The sequence below is a fragment of the Bos mutus genome, chromosome 9 (genome assembly GCF_027580195.1).
Source record: "Bos mutus isolate GX-2022 chromosome 9, NWIPB_WYAK_1.1, whole genome shotgun sequence".
In the NCBI taxonomy this organism is placed as follows: Eukaryota; Metazoa; Chordata; class Mammalia; order Artiodactyla; family Bovidae; genus Bos; species Bos mutus.
In genome coordinates this window covers 62871269-62891680 of record NC_091625.1, presented here as the reverse complement: position 1 = coordinate 62891680, position 20412 = coordinate 62871269, and the positions used below count along the sequence as shown (strand labels likewise).

At 42.0% G+C, this 20412-nt stretch overlaps 2 protein-coding genes and 1 pseudogene across 2 annotated transcripts in view; 1 reads left to right on the top strand and 2 right to left on the bottom strand.

Annotated features, from left to right (window-relative positions):
• CGA (glycoprotein hormones, alpha polypeptide) overlaps nucleotides 1-14887 on the bottom strand; it is a 69984-nt gene extending 55097 nt beyond the window's left edge. Inside the window, exon 1 of the mRNA XM_070377139.1 lies at nucleotides 13601-14887. The gene's annotated coding sequence lies outside the window, so the exon portion shown is untranslated. The remainder of the gene's footprint in view (nucleotides 1-13600) is intronic.
• On the bottom strand, nucleotides 9333-10025 carry LOC102279678 (large ribosomal subunit protein uL16-like; annotated as a pseudogene).
• A 2224-nt stretch (nucleotides 14888-17111) lies between the features above and the next one.
• The window catches only part of ZNF292 (zinc finger protein 292), a 94121-nt gene continuing 90820 nt past the window's right edge, over nucleotides 17112-20412 (top strand). The window contains exon 1 of the mRNA XM_070376627.1: nucleotides 17112-17321. Coding sequence (XP_070232728.1) covers nucleotides 17154-17321 — 168 coding nt within the window. The 5' untranslated portion in view covers nucleotides 17112-17153. The remainder of the gene's footprint in view (nucleotides 17322-20412) is intronic.

Genomic DNA, 20412 nt, shown 5'->3' with positions numbered 1-20412 from the left:
GAATGATTGAAGGGGGGAGGAGAAGGGGACAACAGAGGATGAGATGGTTGGATGGTATTACCAACTTGATGGACATGAGTTTGAGTAGGCTCTGGGAGTTGGTGATAGACAGGGAAGCCTGGCGTGCTGCAGTCCATGGGCTCACAAAGAGTCAGACATGACTAAGCGACTGAACTGAACTGAATTATCTATATTCATTTGTATAATTTTTTCAGATTCCACATTTATGTGATATCACATGATATTTGTTTCTGACACTTCACTTAGCATGTTAATCTCTAGGTCCATCCATGTTGCTGCAAATTCTTTTTTATGGCTGAGTAGTGTTCCCTATACATGTATACGTGTATATGTATAGATATAGCTAAATGCATATGATATATATGTATGAGAAGTGAAAGTTGCTCAGTCATGTCCAACTCTTTGCAACCCCATGGACTATAAAGTCCATGGAATATCTAGGCCAGAATACTGGAGTGGGTAGCCATTCCCTTCTCCACGGGATCTTCCCAACCCAGGGATCGAACCCAGGTCTTCCACATTGCAGGCAGATTCTTTACCAGCTGAGCCACAAGGGAAGCTCAATATATATGTATGGAGTTTCCATACATATATGAAAACTATGCTCTCCACAGTGACTACACCAATTTACAGTCCCACCAACGGTGTAGGAGGGTCCCTTTTCTCCACACCCTCTCCAGCATTTATTGTTTACTATTATTATCTTCAAGTTTTTGGAATAGTTTGAGAAGTATAGTATAAGTTCTTCTTTATATATTTGGTAGAATTCCACAGTGAAGCCATCTACTCTTGGAGTTTTGTGTGTGATGATTTTTTAAAATTATAGACTCTGTTTCACTTCTAGCAATTGGTCTGTTTAATTTGTCTGTTTCTTCTTCTTTTTCAAAAAAATTGAGTAGAGTTGATTTACAATGGCATGTTAGTTTCAGCTATAAGCAGCATCATTCAGTTATACGTATAAATGTATAAAAGGGTAACCGACCACCATCACCAATATGTATAAATGTATTAATTCTTTTTCAGATTCTTTTCCCATTTAGGTTACTACAGAATATTGAGTAGAATTTCCTGTGCTATACAGCAGGTCCTTGTTGATTATCTGTATTATATATAGTAGTGTGTGTATGTTCATTCCAAGCTTTTAATTTATCCTTCTCTCCTACTTCCCCTTTGGTAACTATAAGCTTGTTTTCAAAATCTGTGAGTCTGTTTCTGTTTTTTAATGAGTTCATTTGTATCATTTTTAAAAAAAAATTAGATTCCACATGTAAGTGATATTATTGCCTGTTTCTTCTTGACTCAGTCTTAGCAAGCTGCATCTTTCTAGAAATTTGCCCATTTCTTATAGGCTGTCCAATTTATTGGCATATAACTGTTCCTCTTATGATTTTTTATATTTTGTAGTATTGGTTTTATTTCTCCTCTTTCATTTCTTATTTTGTTTATTCAATTAAATGAGACTCAATTTTAAGCAACTATTATGCTATGTAATATTAGTAAGAAATTCCATGAATATACCATGCTTGAAATTGTTTATTAACTTAGATGTTAAAATATCCCCTTAAGGGGAAAGCTTATTCTCTTACATCAGTAAAGGAATATTAAGAGTGAGCTAATGTTTCTTTCTCATTTGATACTTCTGATAGAATGGCTTTCTGGTGTATTATTTCTGTTTTATATTAGTGACAGGTCGCAAATGGCTTGATTTCTAGTAAGAATTACTTATTTTATATAAAATATTCAGTGAACCAGGGAGGCAACTTCTTTTAACTTTGCTTCAGGAAGCCCAAGTCTTGCTGTTACTTTCATTCCACTGTAGGATTTCCTTCTTTAGTGCTCTGCCCTATTTCAAGTATAGAAAGAAACAGAACGCTTACAAGCACTCAACTGTCTACAGCTTTGGTGCATCATTTAGAAAGTAAGAATCATTTTTCACTGAGTGCTGACTGGCACAACACAGCAGGGGAGTAAAGCCGAAAAGAGAAACCGGGAGAAACTTGTGTGTTCTCTACGCTTGGGTTTCCTGTCAAACGAGTAAAAGCAGGAATTAAAAAATGAATCGAATGTGCTTCAAATAAACCTTTGAAAGATTAAAGTCAAAACATCAGGTTTTAACTTCCAAGTGATCGATATGTATCGCTCCTCACAGAGGAATTAGAAACTACTGTGTACATATTTATTTGAGGTTGTAGGTCTGTAACTATCAAAACTAGTTTATGACAAACAAGATGTTGGAGTATTTTGTATTTTTCATTTACTCAAGCCATATATATATATATATATATATATATATATATATATATATATATGACTCAAAAGGTTACTTTTAAAAGGGTAACCGACCACCATTACTATCCTGTATAAAGTTTTTGCACTAAGAATTTTCCGTTACTCCAAATACTTTCCCTTTAAAACACAGTACCCCTAAAGTCCCTAGTTGTGTTAAAGATGACTGCATGTATGCACCTTGCAGTGTGTCGTGCAGGATGTCCAGAATATCTGTAGTGATGGTCTTGGTGAATTGAAGCCTAAGCCCTCCATTTCCACCTCGGAACTCATAAAGCCATTTTTTGCTACAGTTCTTTTGGAAAATAACTTCCTTTGACACACTTGCCACTGTTAAGTTTCTATTTGGGGTGGGGGGCATATCTTCTCACATCTTTAAAATTTGAAATTGTTTCTTAGTTGCTCTTGATGTCGAGTGATTACTATTTTTTTTGTTTTGTTTTGCTTCCAGTGGCATAACATGCTTCTATTATATTGGATCTTTGATCTCTTTAGAAACCCACTTCGGGCCACTAAATATGTTTCTAAGTTTTGGCCATCAGCCTTCTCATTGTATCCTCTACTTTGGCCATCTCATCCATTTTCATGGCTTTAATTTTTATTTTAATTTTTAGAAACCTGACTCCCAAATCAATATCTCCAAACTGAACTTTTCCCTTCACACCTCCACCTGCCTGATAGACAGCATCATCTAGATGTTGTGCTGGCATCTCCATCCCAAAAGGAACCCATCAAAATCCCCTCCCACACTTGCTCTCACCTGTGTTAAGCTTTCTTGCTTGCTTATTTCTGTTCAGGGTATTACTGCCCTTCCAAGTTTTGGCTTCCAAACCTTGAGTTCAGCTTTGACCTTTTGCTTCCCCTCTCTTGTCTGTCCCACAGCTGTTCAAACTTGCCTATGAAATCTTTCCATCACTTCTCTTCTCCCTTCCCAATGTTGTATCCCAGCAGCTCTCATAAATCTCTCCCAGGAAGAAGTTTCTTAATTAGCCTCTTTGCCTTCTGTCTCTTCTATTTTGTCCTAAGGATTCCCAGCTAGAGCTGCTCTTGTAAAGAACAACTCCAATTTTAAGACAACGCAAGGTGGCTCAGTGGTAAAGAATCTGACACAATGCAAGAGACATGTGGAAGACGTGGGTTCGAGCCCTGGGTCAGGAAGATCTTCTGGAGGTCAGTGGCAACCTGCTCCAGTATTCTTGCCTGGGAAATTCCCATGGACAGAGAAGCTTGGCAGGCTACAGTCCAAGGGGTTGCAAAAGGATCAGACAAGACTTAGTGACTAAACAACAAGTTCAGATTTGAGCCCCCAAATCTGGAGTAAGCTAAGGGTGGAGGATTAGTTAAGCCACTTTATCTTCAATTCACTAGTTCTTATTTATAAAGTGGATAATAATAATTTCTATAAGCTATCATTATAGTTGCAATTACATGAAAATATGCACATAAGATGATTTTTCCTGGCAGTTTTGGTCTTCCCAGGTGGTGCAGTGATAAAGAATCCACCTAACAATGCAAAAGATGCAGGAGACAGAGCTTTGATCCCTGAATTAGGAAGATCCCCTGGAGAAGAAAATGGCAACTCACTCCAGGAATTCTTGCCTGGCATTTTATTATTAATAGCACTCAGTAGATGGTAAGTTAATTATCATGTCACTTTGCTGCTCAAAATTGTCAGTAGACTGGCAGTCCAGTGGTTAGGACTCCATGTTGTCACTGCCAGTGGAGGTCTGATCCCTGGTCAGAGAAGTAAGATTCCTCAAGCCGTGAGGTGTGGTCAAACAAAAAATTATCAGTGGTTCTGTAATAGTCACAGCTCTAATCTACCTTTCTAGTGCTGAATCCCACTTACTGGACCCTCACAAACTATTTTCAGTCGTACGTGCTAAACTGTTCTCTACACATTTCATTTACCTAATATGTTTCTTAATTTCTCGTTTGTCTCATGGTTGTTTATTTAATTTCCCCTATCTGAGTCAACATTCTGTTAATTACAACTGACTTATATACCTTTCACAGTGAAGTTAAGTAAAAAGGGATATTATTAACTCAACCATGGGAGTCAATCAGGGACTACAAGGATGTCAAGCCTCATGGAAAGCACCTCCTTGGTCACTGGCTTTTGGGGACCCCACGGGCTCCACTTCTTTCTACACATCAGCTTCATTTCCTGCCCAGCAAGTTGGCTTTCTCTGCCTCTTCTTCTACCTGCAGCAACTCACCTCACAGGTGTATGCCTCACTATTTCCATCCACTCAGTTTCACACACAGATCAAGTGACTCTGCATTCCAACTGCAAATTTCTGGGTCAAAGAGTCATTACAATCAGGTACAACATGAGGGCAGATTGCCTCAAACAATCTGAGTGGCCAGGGCCCATCCTGTGTATTCCAGGCAGTTCTCAGAGCAAATCCATTCAGGGTAAGATGTTCCAAAGACAGTTAATATCTCAGAAAATAAGATCAATAGGGTATGATCCCTTGGACTACAAGGAGATCCAACCAGTCCATTCTAAAGGAGATCGGTCCTGGGTGTTCTTTGGAAGGAATGATGCTAAAGCTGAAACTCCAGTACTTTGGCCACCTCATGCGAAGAGTTGAGTCATTGGAAAAGACTCTGATGCTGAGAGGGATTGGGGGCAGGAGGAGAAGGGGATAACAGAGGATGAGATGGCTGGATGGCATCACCGACTCGATGGACATGAGTTTGAGTGAACTCTGTGAGTTGGTGATGGACAGGGAGGCCTGGCGTGCTGCGATTCATGGGGTCACAGAGTCAGACACAACTGAGCGACTGAACGGAACTGAACTGAGGGTATGAGTAGTGTCTTCTTATCTTTACATTTTCTCATCATTCTTACAAATTGTGACATCCATAGACCCTTTCAATAAATGTTCGTAGAAAGATCTGAAATTTTCTATTGTGAGTTTGCTAAAAGCAATACCAATATTAAAAGTGAAGTTAAATTTATAATTTACTTAGTCTGCAGAGAAAGATATAGACTTGAATGGGAGCTCCAAGACCTCATAATGCAATGGAAATTTTTGCCAAAAAGTGAAGGCCACATGAAAAGAGGCTCAGTGTCACCAATTATTAGAGAAGGCAAAACAAAACCACAATGAAGTACCACATCACACTTGTCAGAATAGTCATCATCAAAAAGTCAACGAATAACATACTGGAGAAGGTGTTGGGAAAAGGGAACCCTCCTACACTTTGGTGGGGATATAAATTGGTACAGCCACTACAGAAAACAATGGAACTTCCTTCAAAAAATATTAAGTAGAACTATCATATGACCCAACAATTCCATTCCTGAGTATACATCTTGACAAGGGAGAAAATTCTAATTTGAAAAGATACATGTATCCCTATGTTCATAACAGCACTATTTACCATAGCCAAGACACAGAGCAACCCAAATGCTCATTAATAGATGACTGACTTAAGATGTGGTATGAATACACACACACACATACACAGGCACACATACACAATGGAATGTTACTCAGCCATAAAAAAGAATGAAATATTGCCATTTGCAGCAACATGGATGGACCTAGAAAATATTATATTTAGTGAAGTAAGTCAGAGAAAGACAAATACTATATGATAGCTCTTATATGTGGAATCTAAAAAAGAATACAAATGAATGTATATACAAACCAGAAACAGACTCACAGACTTATAGTTACCAAAGGTGGGGAGAACAGCTGATAGGCACAAAATTAACATATGCAAACTACCATAAGTAGAGCAAGTAAGTAACAAGGGTTTATTGTATAACACAGGGAAGTATACCAAAAACTTGTTACAACCTATAATGGAATATAATTTGAAAAAATACTGAATGCCTGTGTTGTACAACTGAAACTAACACAATAATGTCAATCGACTATATTTCAACTTAAAAAAAGATGCTCAATTCGACTCAAAATTTAAGAAATGCTCATCAAAATATGGTACTATTTTTAAATGATGAGATTGTTTTAAAGGCTTGACAAAACATAGTTCTACTAAGGAGTCCTTGAAAATGGGTTCTTTTCAACACCTTTCTAAAGTGTTGATGGGACTGTAGCTGGTCCAACATTTAGGAAGCACAATTTAGCAACATCTGACGAAATTAGGATCACAAATTATTTTGATTTAACAATTCTTTACTAGGGAAATTATCCCATTCATATTTACCTATTCAAATAATCAAATATATGCACAAGGAAGGTCACTGCAGCATTTTTATATTAAAAAAAAAAAAAAAAAACCTAATTGCCTATCAGAGAAATGGTTAATTGAATTACCTTCATTTATACCATGGACTATCATATGCCCATTAAACAGAATCCTGATATGGAAAACTTGTAAATAAATTACTGAGAGAAAAAAGCAAAATGGAAAACCATCCAACTAAGTGGCATGAATAGATTTGTTAAGAAAATAAGAGTAGTAATAAGCATACATTGCTTATATATACAGAAGAAATTTTTTTTTTTTTTTTTTCACTGCATGGCTTGCAGAATCTTAGTTCCCCAACCAGGGATTGAACCTCAGTTCCTGGCAGTGAGAGTATGGATTTCTAACCACTGGATCACCAGGGAAAATAATATTTTAAGACTAAGTAAACCATTGCTGAGCCAAGTAACAGGGTGGGACTTGATCTTGGAGGTTAGAAATGGAGGAAGATGTTTATTTTTTATTTTATATCTTTATTTTCTGGTTGAAAATTTTATGCAAACACAAATTATATTTATAATTTTAAAATTAATGGCACCTAATTAGCAATCAAAAGAAGTCTCAGAACCATGGATATTTGGAATTTACAAATCAAATTTAAGTCTTTCTTCCCTGTCCACTTGCCCTTATATGTATAAAAAGATGCATTTTAATAAGACTGGTAAATGCAGGGAAATTTTTGAACTCTCTTCTCCTACCCCTCACACCACTTCTCATAGGGCTGTTAAAAAGTAATCATGTTCTTCTCCTTAACAAGAAGCTTTTCTGGGGATGCATGAGGAAGAGGTTCAAAAATTCATATTTATTAAAAACACACCTCCCACAAGCTTCACATTGAACTAGGAGCTTAAGAGTTAAATGATTCACAAAACAAAGGCTTTGAATAATAGGATGATTAGAGCAAATTTAGAGGAGTTGGCTATAACTTTTTTGAAAATATGATTTGTGCCCACTGGTGGGTGGGGCAAGAAAGAGGTTATTTAGGCTTTTTTTTCTTTCTTTTTTACAAAATAGGTACAATGGCCATGAGTCAGAGGGAAGGAGGGGAAGGTAGAAATTCGGTAACTCTACGTCTGGAACCATATTATTTGAAGGATCCCAAAGTGATGGTTAGAAATGCAAATTTCTAGAGCCCAACTTCAGTCCATTTAATCAGACTTTCTAGAGGTGTGGCCTGAGAATTTGCATTTAGGTCAAAATTTTCAAGTGAATTTATGCACACTAAAGTTTTAGAGTTTCTCCTGTAAAGAGTATTCAGATACTGAAGAATAAATCGTATCTGGAGTCAGATGTAATCTTCTTACATTAATTTTTCTCTTTAGAATTCTAGGAAGGTGGTAAGGTCCCATATCAAGCACTGCACTAGATGACAGTGAGTGAACTCATGGTGAAGAAATTGAGAAAAGATTCGATTATGTTAAAAAACAATCGGACTGGAAATTTAGAATCTCTTGCTGCTGCTGCTGCTAAGTTGCTTCAGTTGTGTCCAACTCTGTGCGACCCCATAGACGGCAGCCCACCAGAGCAGATGATTAAAAAAAACAATATTGTGACAAAATGTAAGAGCAAAGACAAAATTAAATCAGATCTAAAGCACAGTTTGTTAACGAGAAAGCTAGAGCCTGCGTTTTTGCAGTTCATCTGATATAGTGTAACAACTGAACATCCATCTTGCCATCTTTTGATTCTACTTGCCATAACTTTTGATTATAGATAATTTGGTTGACAAAACACGAATTCCCCAAAATATTTGAAAGGCAGCTGCAAATAGGTTCTTAGAGGTGTGCTGTGCTAAGTCGCTCACTTGTGCCTGACTCTGTGACCCCATTGACTGTAGCCTCCCAGGCTCCTCTGTCCATGGAGATTCTCCAGGCAAGTATACTGGAATGGGTTGCCATACATTTTTCGAGGGGATCTTCCCAACCCAGGTATCGAACCCAGGTCTTCCACATTGCAGGCAGATTCTTTACCATCTGGAGAAGAGCATGGCAACCCACTCCAATATCCTTACTTTAGTTCAGTTCAGTCACTCAGTCATGTCTGACTCTTTGCAACTCCATGGGCTGCAGCATGCCAGGCCTCCCTGTCCTTCACCAACACCCGGAGCTTGCGCAAACTCATATCCATCTAGTCAGTGATGCCATCCAACCATCTCATCCTCTGTCATCCCCTTCTCCTTCCTGCTTCAATCATTCTCAGCATCAGGATCTTTTCCAATGAGTCAGTCCTTTGCATCAGGTGGCCAAAGTATTGGGGTTTCAGCTTCAGCATCAGTCCTTCCAATGAATATTCAGGACTGATTTCCTTTAGGATGGACTGGTTGGATCTCCTTGTAGTCCAAGGGACTCTCAAGAGTCTTCTCCAACACCACAGTTCAAAAGCATCAATTCTTCAGTGCTCAGCTTTCTTTAGGGTCCAACTGTCTTATCATGTATGGATAAGACTAGTCATCTAGTCTAGTTGACTAGACGGACATTTGTTGGTAAATAATGTCTCTGCTTTTTAATTCGCTGTCTAGGTTGGTCATAACTTTTCTTCCAAGGAGCAAGTGTCTTTTAATTTCATGGCTTCAGCCACCATTTGCAGTGATTTTGGAGCCCCCCAAAATAAAGTCTCTTACTGTTTCCCCATCTATTTGGCATCAAGTGATGGAACTGGATGCCATGATCTTAGTTTTCTGAATATTGAGTTTTAAGCTAACTTTTTCACTCTCTTCTTTCATTTTCATCAAGAGGCTCTTCAGCTCTTCTTCACTTTCTTTTTTTGTTTGTTTCAGTTTTTTTTTTTTTTTTACAGGAAATAGCATTTATTGGTGAGCATGATTAAGGAGGAGACAGCGCTGATGCTCATGAGTGCAGGGCCCGCCATTTGTCCAGGAGACCACGATTAGAGATGTATTTGACCCCACAGCTGTCCAGGATGAGTCGCTTTTCTGCCACAAGGTTTTCAAATTCATCTGTGTTGAACTTGGTAAATCCCCACTTCTTGGAGATGTGGATGTTCTGGCGGCCAGGGAACTTGAACTTTGCCCGGTGGAGGGCTTCAATCATATGCTCCTTGTTCTGCAGCTTGATGCGGATGGACATTATGACCTGGCCAATGTGGGCCCTGGCCACTATGCCCTGGGGCTTTCCAAAGGCACCACACATACCTGTCTGGAGTCTATCGGCTCCAGTGCAAGACAACGTCTTGTTGACGCAGATGACATGAAAGAAGTCGAGCCACACTCGGATGTGAAAACCATCTTTGCCACAGCTTTTCACCATGTGCTTGTTGGCACAAATATAGGCAGCCTCCAGGGCTTCAGAGGAGAGCTGCTCATACTCATATGACACCATGTGGCCCCAGAGTGGGAACTCATCCACTTTGGCTTGCTTACGCCCCAAGTCAAAGATGCAGATCTTAGCATCAGGGACACCTCAACAGAAGCAGGACTTTGGGTACAGCTTGTTCTTCCAATACCCGTAACACCGGGTGGGGAGACAGCCCATGGCGACACCAGGATCTTCAGTGGCATGCTGAAGGGAAAGAGCTCTTCTTCACTTTCTGCCATAAGGGTGGTGTCATCTCCGTATCTGAGGTTATTGATATTTCTCCTGGCAATCTTGATTCCAGCTAATGCCTCATCCAGCCCAGAATTTCTCATAAAGTATTCTGCATATAAGTTAAATAAGCATGGGGACAATATACAGCCTTGATGTACTCCTTTACCTATTTAGAACCAGTGTGTTGTTCCATGTCCACTTCTGTTTCTTCTTGGCCTGCATAAACATTTCTCAGGAGGCAGGTTAGGTGGTCTGGTATTTCCATCTCTTTAAGAATTTTCCACAGTTTGTCGTGATCTACACAGTCAAAGGCTTTGGCATAGTCAATAAAGCAAAAGTAGAGACTTTTCTTGGAGAAGGCAATGGCAACCCACTCTAGTACTCTTGCCTGGAGAATCCCGTGGACGGAGGAGCCTGGTAGGCTGCAGTCCATGGGGTCGCTAAGAGTTGGACACAACTGAGCAATTTCACTTTTCACTTTCATGCATTGGAGAAGGAAATGGCAACCCACTCCAGTGTTCTTGCCTGGAGAATCCCAGGGACGGGGGAGCCTGGTGGGCTGCCGTCTCTGGGGTCACACAGAGTCGGACACGACTGAAGCGACTTCGCAGCAGCAGCAGATGATACTTTTCTGGAACTGTCTTGCTTTTTCCATGATCCAACAGATGTTGGCAATTTGATCTTTGGCTCCTCTGCCTTTTCTAAAGCCAGCTTGAACATCTGGAAGTTCATGGTTCATGTACTGTTGAAGCCTAGTTTGGAGAATTTTGAGCATTACTTTATTAGCGTGTGAGATGAGTGCAATTGTGCGGTAGTTTGAGCATTCTTTGGCACTGCCTTTCTTTGGGATTGGAATGAAAACTGACCTTTTCCAGTCCTGTGGCCACTGCTGAGTTTTCCAGTATCCCAGTTTGCTGGCATATTGAGTGCAGCACTTTCACAGCATCATCTTTTAGGATTTGAGATAGCTCAACTGGAATTCCATCACCTCACTAGCTTTATTCATAGTGATGCTTCCTAAGGCCCACTTGACTTTGCATTCCAGGATGTCTGGCTCTAGGTGAGTGTTCACACCATTACAATGTGGTTATCTGGGTCATGAAGATCTTTTTTGTATAGTTTTTCTGTGTATTCTTGCCACTTTTTCTTAATATCTTCTGCTTCTGTTAGGTCCATACCATTTCTGTCCTTTATTGTGCCCATCTTTGCATGAAATGTTCCCTTGGTATATCTTACTTTCTTGAAGAGATCTCTAGTCTTTCCCATTCTATTATTTTCCTCTATTTCTTTGCACTGATCATTGAGGAAGGCTTTTTTTAATCTCTCCTTCCTATTCTTTGGAACTCTGTATTAAAATGGGTATATCTTTCCTTTTCTTCTTTGCCTTTCACTTCTCTTCTCTCAGCTATTTGTAAGTCCTCCTCAGACAACCATTTTGCCTTTTTGCCTTTCTTTTTCTTGGGAATGGTTGTGATCACTGCCTCTGGTACAATGCCATGAACCCCCATCCAAAGTTCTTCAGGGACTCTGTCTATCAGATCTAATCCCTTGAATCTATTTGTCACTTCCACTGTATAATCATAAGGGATTTTGTTTAGGTCATATCTAAATGCCTGAAGTGAAGTGAAGTCACTCAGTCATGTCCAACTCGACCCCATGGACTGTAGCCTACCAAGCTCCTCAGTCCATGGAATTCTCTAGGCAAGAGTACTGGACTGGGTTGCCATTTCCTTCTCCAGGGGATCTTCCCAAACCAGGGATTGAACCCGGGTCTGCCACACTGTAGGCAGACACTTTACCGTCTGAGCCACCATTCTTGCTTACAGAATGGACATAGGAGCCTGCTGGGCTATAGTCCATAGGGTTGCAAAGAGCTGGACACGACTGAAGCAACTTAGCATGCACACAGTGTTGAGAGAGGACCATTACTCAGTCTGTAAAGTCTAGGATATTTTTGATAATATGAGGATAAGTATAAATCCATTACCTATGACCGCCCAAAATGAATTGAATTTAGTTCAATGGGCATTTATTGACTGCTCATTTTTACCTTAAAATGTGTCAAGGAATATTAGAGAAGGGAGCCTGGATATAAGACACAATCTCTACCCTCAAAGGGCTTACAGGCTCATGAGCATAGACTGTAATAAAAAGCAAGATAAGGGATTTAAAATCAAAATGCAGTAAATAATAGATTGAAGCTATAGGAGTATTGAAGAGTGGTTATTTCTGTATGGAAAGTGGGGAGGGGGGGCGGTGCATGTGAACTAAGGGAAAGCAGAACAAATCAGTCAACTCTACTTTGGTGACAGATATATCCAGACTTTTACTCCACTACCAAGATAAAGGAAGACTTATCAGAGGAGCCCTGATTACAGAGGGTGTGGTTGAGAGAATGAGGATGTGGAGAGAGGAATCATGAGTAAATGAACATTTTTGTAAAGGTGTGATAGAGGGTAAGCACCTAGTGGGAGTGATCTGGTCCAGTGTATGAACAGAATATTAAACACTCAAATTGACATTATTATTAGTTGTTATATTGAAGAATATACCTGTACGAATCACAGAAATCAGCAAAACTCCTAAGAAGTTGATGTCCTAAAATAGTAAAAGAAACCTGTGCATTTCCAAGTTCATCACACTTTGACAGACCTGTTTTTAAAAATCCAGATACCACAAAAGTGATATTCTTTCATGGATTTTCAATGAGGTAAAGGAAATGCAATGATTAATACTTAGAAATAAGAAAAATGCACTTTTTATATTGCCTTTCTAAAGGCAATTTCTATATTTCTTCTCTGGACAGACACTGTGAATCAACACAAGCATTCCCTGAGACAGCATAGACCACATTTATGATTTCAAGATTTTATTTTGCTTTATCTTGCCATTTTTTTTCACCTAGGTTAATATGTTTGAATAATTGAGGCTTTTTTTCTTTAGAATGCTATTACTCTTTCTCACCTGCACTGGGCTTTTCCTCGTGGAAAGAAAGACAAATCCAAATAGGCAATACAAATATCCCTCTTCATTAACTACTTTTTCATTTAAATATATCCCCTGGAGAGGGAATGGCTACCCACTCCAGTATTCTTGCCTGGAGAATCCCATGGACAGAGGAGCCTGGTGGGCTATGGTTCACGGACTGAGCAACTAACACTTTCACTTTTTCACTTTCATTTAAATATATATGCTATCTTCCTTCTGGGAAGAATTCAAGGACTCGAAGTAATCCCTTTAAATGCGGGCCCAGCGTTCCCGGTGCCTTTGGCATCGTTTCAGTGTGCGGCACAGCACCTGCCTGTTGTTTTCAACTTTGGACTCCACTCTCTGCTGTCTCATGAAAAATGTTTTCCTCGGAAAAGTGTGGTGTGTTTTTTACCGATTCCAAGAGACCGTCAACCCATGCTCCTTCTTTGTGTCTGCACACAATGAGTGATTCCCAGACTCCGGGCGGCGTGGGGTGGGGAGCGGGGGATACTTTCTACCGGACCGATCCCCAGACAGACTCCAGCCCTCACCTCAGAGATTCAGAAGGCGGCCTGTCGGGCCTGGCGGCCCAGCCCCTCGGAGAAGAGCAGGTAGAGCCCACCGGAGACCCAGCAGCCGTGCCCGCGTCTGGGCCTCCGCACGACAAACTCTAGCATCCCCGCCGCTCCCTTGAGAGGCTCCAGCATCCCTCGGCCTGGAGATCCCGGGCGGTCGCGACTCCTGAGCCAGGATCCACAGTGGTTCCGCGGACTCGATCCGCAGGGCTGGGTGGAAGAGCCGCGCCGCCAGATGTCCGGGCTGCGGCTGCTAAGCGCCGGCCTCCGGGCAGCGAGCTCCCTGCCGCGGAGTGGGGACCCGAGGACAAGGCTAGCCGAGCGGATCGGAGGCAACCTCAGTCCGGCTCCAGCCCCATGCACCTTTCCGGTCGCCCCAGGAGAAAGCCGGGGAAGGGAGAAAGGGCGGCGGGAGGGCGGCGTGCCCTCCTCCCTCTGCTGCCCGCGGGCTCTCCCAGCTTGCCGGGATTGCTCTGCGCCCTGGGGGCCTCAGCCCTGAGCCATCCGCCGCGCCAGCCGCAGCCCGGGCGCGGCCTTCTGGCTCTGTTAGCAGGCACAGCCCCACGCCCTTCCGGATCCCAGGCTCTGCTATTTCAAGAATTTTAGGGGGGAAAATGTGCACTGGCGAGGTGGGGGCCCACGCAGCCTGGGAAACTCGTGAAGCAGGCTGGCAGGCGCGGCCTGGATGCAGTGACCTCTGCCCCCTAAGGGTGTCCCCAGCTTTGCTGATCGCAGGGGTGGAGTGGTGGTTTTTTTCTGTCTCCCAAATTTACTCTGAAATCGAGTCTCTGGTGAGTGAAGGTCCACATGATTATATCACGTCCATAGCAGTCGCGCTGTGTCCTATATGGGTACGGGGTACTCGCGACGCAGACACTGAGGTCCCCAGAGACGCTGAGTCTCTCGGCCCCAGGGCTTATGCTTGTTTTCTGGATGGAACAGGCCTCCGAATTCCTCCAGGAACGTCTCAGTAAGTAGGGGTGGGTGTGCGTGTGTGTGCAGTGATTCCTATGACCTCACAGGTGTGTTATTAATATAAGACCAAATAGACTTAAGTGCAATAATACATCGTGTACTTGTAGATACCTTTTTGAATAGATAATGAAATTTCTGCGATCTTGAAGATCAACTCGTCAAAGCATAGTATTTCCAGTCCTCGTTTAATTAAAAAACCTGCATTCTGTAGAGATTCGATGGATGTGTCTAGCTAGCACCTTTGGAGTTCCAAATTGAATCTCCATTCATTTTCACAATGGAACACTTGTCAGAGAAACTGCCATAGCAGGTTACTCTTCCTCAAAACTGTAAGCTGCCTCCAGACAGGGATAGTTTTCATTCATCTTTGATTTTCCCCTGCGCAAAAGTACTCAATAAATGATTGTTAAATGATTACACCACACCCTCCAATCCTTACATGTTCTATAAATTCTAAAGGAGGAATGTAGGAATGGGGCGGGGGGGGGGGGGATGAAAGATACCAAATAAAAGTGAACGATTTAGTAGTCCAAGTTGGGGCACATTTGCAAGACAGTGATAATGCTTAGAATCAATTTGTTAATCAAATCTTTTTGGTTTTAGGACTATCATGGGCAGGAAGTGGAAATGATCCACATTCTCCGGCTTTTTTTTTATGCCAATAAGTGGATACATTTCTTTGGGATATATTTTGCTTTCTTCTCTTTTTTTTTTCTTTCTTTCTATATATTAGGTGTGGTGTAAGCCATTATACTTGAAAGTATGCCTTGCTGGCTTTTGAAACCTTAGATGTTTTGGATTTACTGGTAGCTAATCTCATATTTCTCACTTTTTATATTTTCACTGGCATCCTACCATAACATACATTGGCGAAATCTGGTTTAGATACCTAAAATACTTCACTTGGGCACATGACCTACAAATACTAAAATCCATTAGCTGCCTTTATTGTTGCTTTTTAGCTCTCAATGATACTTTTGTATCTTTGTTCCTTAGCCTTTGAGTGTACTCCACAGACTTTTCTATTCCTAAATATCTGAAGAACCTGTGTTGTTAATAGGTAATATCAGCACACACATACTGTATTATTATTTAGCTGATAATAATTTTCATAAAGGATTCATTTTGTGCCCACTCATATAATGGCAGTTAAACATTGCCATCACTGATGCATTATAAAACATTCATTCTGGACAACACACTGTCTAGAATGTTTTCTACTAATACTAGAAATCTCTAGATACCTCATCACTATCATTGTTTCTGAATTTCTGTAGACCAGTTGTAAGGAAGATAAGCCTTTTGTCTAATTTTAGACTACTAAAAAATATTTGTTTTAGTCTGAACTTTAGGCTTAAGCACTTGAATTTTTGTACTACTTTTACTGTTTTGTTCAAGTGCCAAGTATCCATTCTTCTCAGGTTGTAAATAAAATATGGTTCAGAATACCATCTCTATTTGCAGCGCCAGGAAAAACTGCTGTTAAACTTATAACTCGATAACCTTATTCTTTTAGCAATTTTACCTCCGTTGTGATTTTTAATGAAGTCCTTATTGCTTTTTTTTTTTTTTTTTTTTCCTTGACCTACTTTCAAGAGCTTTCATATACAACGTGTTTTCAGTGATGGTGATTTCTGTAGTGTGTAGGAGAGTCTTAAATCGCGGTGGAACAGATTAGTTGGCTATCATTTATTCCATAAATGTCTTCGTGGTTTCAAATCACCTGGTTCCAACGTCCACAGTTTCACAGTCTGTAATCTTTTAAGCTCTGCTTTTCATGGGTTTGCTCCGTTCTCCAAACTGAGGACTGACTGGACCTCATTCTGCTGTGATCCAATTGTTACTTTTCTTTGTTGCCTCCACCCCCTAGAGATTGTATTTTCAAGGGAGATGCGTTCTTGGGGCTGCAGAGGAGAGTGGGACGAGATCTGGTACCTCAGGCAATAGGAGGAGATCCCTCCTTCGCATGCCGGTGAAAAGCTGGGGACAATTTTGACAGTTCAGTCTCGCTTTTGCTCTCGGGCTTGTGGTCCATGGGTCGGTTTTACCTGCTCCCACTTCGCCTGCCTCTGGCCTGCCTTCGGGCCAATAGCAAATGCAGCCCTTACTCCACCCCACCCAGAGCGCTCCCTCACCCGTTCTCTTGGGGAACTGGGGCATGTGTCCGTAGAAGACTTCGGGGACTGGGGAAAGCCACGCCGGGATTCGGACGCTCGAAAGGGCAGCCCCTCCCTAAGCTTTTCCCCGCGTCGCGGCACCCACGTGACCGAGAACAGGCCTCCACCGGCCCGCCCCTTTCGTCCGCTGCTGCCCACTTCCCGCTCGCGGTAAGTAAACCGCGGTTTTCCGCACCGCCCAACCCCGCCCTCCTCCTTTCCCCTTCCCTTCACCTCCCTCCGGCTCCCTCTCACCACTCTACCCGCCCCCATCCTCCCCACCGGGCCCTTTGTACGTGCTCGGCGGCGTGCGAGCGCGCCCGGCACGTGACCCCGCCGAACGTGGCATTGTGTTATCACGTGACCCAGGTGCGTACGCGACGGAGCGGGGTGTGAAGATGGCGGACGAAGAGGCCGAGCAGGAGAGGTTGAGTCGCGGCGGAGGCGGCTGCGCCGCGGAGCTGCAGCGCCTAGGCGAGCGGCTCCAGGAGCTGGAGCGGCAGCTGCGGGAGAGCCGGGTGCCGGCCGTGGAGGCGGCCACGGAGTACTGTCAGCAGCTGTGCCAGGTGAGGGCGCCTGGGGTCCCCTCCCCCTTTCCCCCTGCTAGAGGGGGAAGAGGGCGAGCGAGCGCCTGGCGGCCGAGCGGTGGTCGGCGCTGCCTTGGCATCGTCGGCGCCGCCGCCCTGGCGGGAGCGGCGAGTACCAGGAAGACGCCTTTGTGTGGTTGCCGTTGTGGCGGTTGTTGTCGGCTGGGGGAAGGGAGTTGTGGTCAGGATGGAAAATCCCCCCTCCTCTTTCCTTCCCCGAACTCGGGACTGCGCGGTCCCCGAGACCGAGAGATGCAGACGGCGAGGTCTGGAGCCCTCCCCTCTGTGGGAGAGGGTAAGCGTGGAATGGAGGCCAGGTTCGCTTCCTCCTCTTATTGTGCACTGGGGATTACCGCGCCCCGCGCCTCTGCGCCCCTGCTTCCCACTCCGACGGGCCTGCGCCCCCACTGGTTTGATTCCTTTGCCTCCGCTAGCTTGCTTTCATCCGTCCCGCCCCCCGGTCCCGTTCTCGCTGTCTCCCGGCCTTTGTTGTTCGAGTTTCGCTTTAGGACTGAAGGGGCCTTTGTTGATGTTCCGAGGAGCAGTCCCCGCCGACCCCTTCTAGCCTGCGATACCTTCGGGGGTAGGGGGGCGGAGATTGTCCCCTCCTGCCTTTACTTGCTAGGAGCCCCGCTTCCATGGTAGAGGTTGCTCTCCTCGGCGGAGGAAAGCTGTGTGTGTATCCTAGGGTCGAATGTCTCTATGGGGTGGTTCTCCAGAGTCCGGTTCTCTTTTGCTTTCACCCTTGGAGGAGTGTGTTTTCCTCTCTGCCCTTCCTCCCTCGTCTACCCACCCCCTATCACTTAGAGCCGTCCCTGTTTGGCCTCCCGGTGGAACGGAGATGATTATGTGGACCCGTGCTCAGGTCAGTTTCAGGCCTTACCCCTTTTTTTTTTTGCAACAAGGACACTGCTTTCCAGTAACTGCGTTCTAACCAGAATTTGGAATGTTAATAGCACTGTTTGATAGAAATCGGGGAGTTTGTGTCTACATTTGGACTTGATTACATACCCTCCAGTTAAGTTTGAATTTCAAGGTGCTGCTGCTGGCTATGGTGAAAATTTTGGTTAGATTATTTTCTTGAGGAAGCAAAAGAATTTATACGGGTCGCATTTCGAGTTAGCTTGTGAACACATTATAGAGAAGTTGTTTCGGAAAGATACTTAACTTAAGGTGGAACAATGGTGGGCCGTTTTAGCATATCAGAGTCATCACATTTTCACTTAATTTTTAGCCTCCACGTTCTGAAATCTTTACAAGATCAGGGATACTTGATACCATACTCAAAATTCTCCATTGTTGTTTGCACCTTGTTGTCACAGATTATTTGATAGTGGTTCATTTTCTTGAAACAAGCAAACCAAAAACAACTTTGTGAGACCGCAAGATGACTTTCTGGGAATAAATGCTATGTGAAAGCCACCCTGTTAAAGTAATATAGGTCTGGTGAATACCTATGGCATAATTAGAGATTATGTCATTCCTTTGAATCCTAGGTTTAAAGAATTGTTGAAATTTACTAATTTCACTATCCTGACTGTAACCACTCATTCCTAATTGGCCTTGTAGATATTAAAGTTTACTTAGATTTTTTCTTTTAAAAAGCCACAAAACTTTAGTAAGATATGCATAAAAAGAGCTCTTTCATTTGTAAGTGAAGTTAGCTTTTTAGTCCGTGAAAAGTGTATCTTAGCTGAAAGACATTTTTCAGGTAGCAGTTCCCACTGATGGATTTAAGGCTGATTACTGTAAATACTCTTGACCAGCTGTAATTATAAGCAGAATTAATAATTCTGGGAAAGTGAAGTCTCATGCAAGTCGGTCTTCATCTGGAGGGTGTGCAGCATAGAGAGTTGTCACTTTAAAATGATTTTTCATGTATGAAGCAGTCTTCCTTTTTTGTCAACATGAAAGAAATTTCCTGTAGCAGTTTTAAGTGTTCAGTCTTAAAACATGTACTTTGTTTATACTGACCAGTGCTACTTGAAATAGTAATAAAACAAATGCTGGGTTTGTGAATTTCAAAAATAATGAAGTATTGCAGGCACTAAAATCCCGCAATAATGTAACTGCATTTAAAAGTGGTCTCCATTATTTGAATATGAGGGTGTATCTGATGTTTCAGATCCGCTATAGAACATTTTCTTTATGTGTGTGTGTATATATATTTGGTTACCTGTTTGGTCTTGCCAGATGGGAGGTAACTGGAAACAATTGTTTCTTTAAAATTGTATCATAGCCGTTGTTACTTAATATTTCAGATAGGAATTGAGCAGAACAATGGTTAACAAACAATTACAGAATTTATTAGAGCGGTCTAAAAACAGTGCTAGAAATACTAGGAGCTAGAAATTGCATCTACCTTTATTATTTAGCTTTTTCTCTCAGGTTTCCATGTAAAACTGGGATATTCACATGCTTCAGGAATGCAAAGATGAATAAATATTTGTCAGAGTTAGTGTGCTTCAGAGTTAACATTCTCTGAGTGTTGATGCTTAGTGCTTGTGTAATCCTCATTGTTGCATTTATTTTAAAATACAACTTAGTTTATATCCTGAATTTTTTACCTCAACAAAAGGTGAATTCTGGAGAATGAAGTGAAACCAACAGAAATAAAGTTGCTTACTCTTTTCTGTTACAGATTTTTCTTTCTTTTTGAATGAGGTATAGGAGAGTAACAGATTTCTTGAGTTCTGAGAACTCTTTCATTTCTAAAATAGAAATGAAAAATGTTTAAGTTCTTCTTATTGTTAACAGTATTGTTTTGCTCTTTATATTGGGTTGCTTCCTGGAAGCATGCCTCACTTTTACATGAGCATTTGCTTTAAGCTTAAAAGGAAAAGGAGGGGAAGATGGTAGAGGATGGGTACATGGGAGTGTCAGTAAAGAAAAATCTTAGATTTCTTTATATCTTTATAAGCTAGTTGTAATCTGGATAATGCTTACTTTTTAAAAAACCAAATTAGAATAAAAATATCTGTTATCATTATTATATATAAAAACTGATTGTAGTTGGGACTTGGGACTCTTTATTGTATTAGACTAGACCAGCATTCACTCACGCATTCAC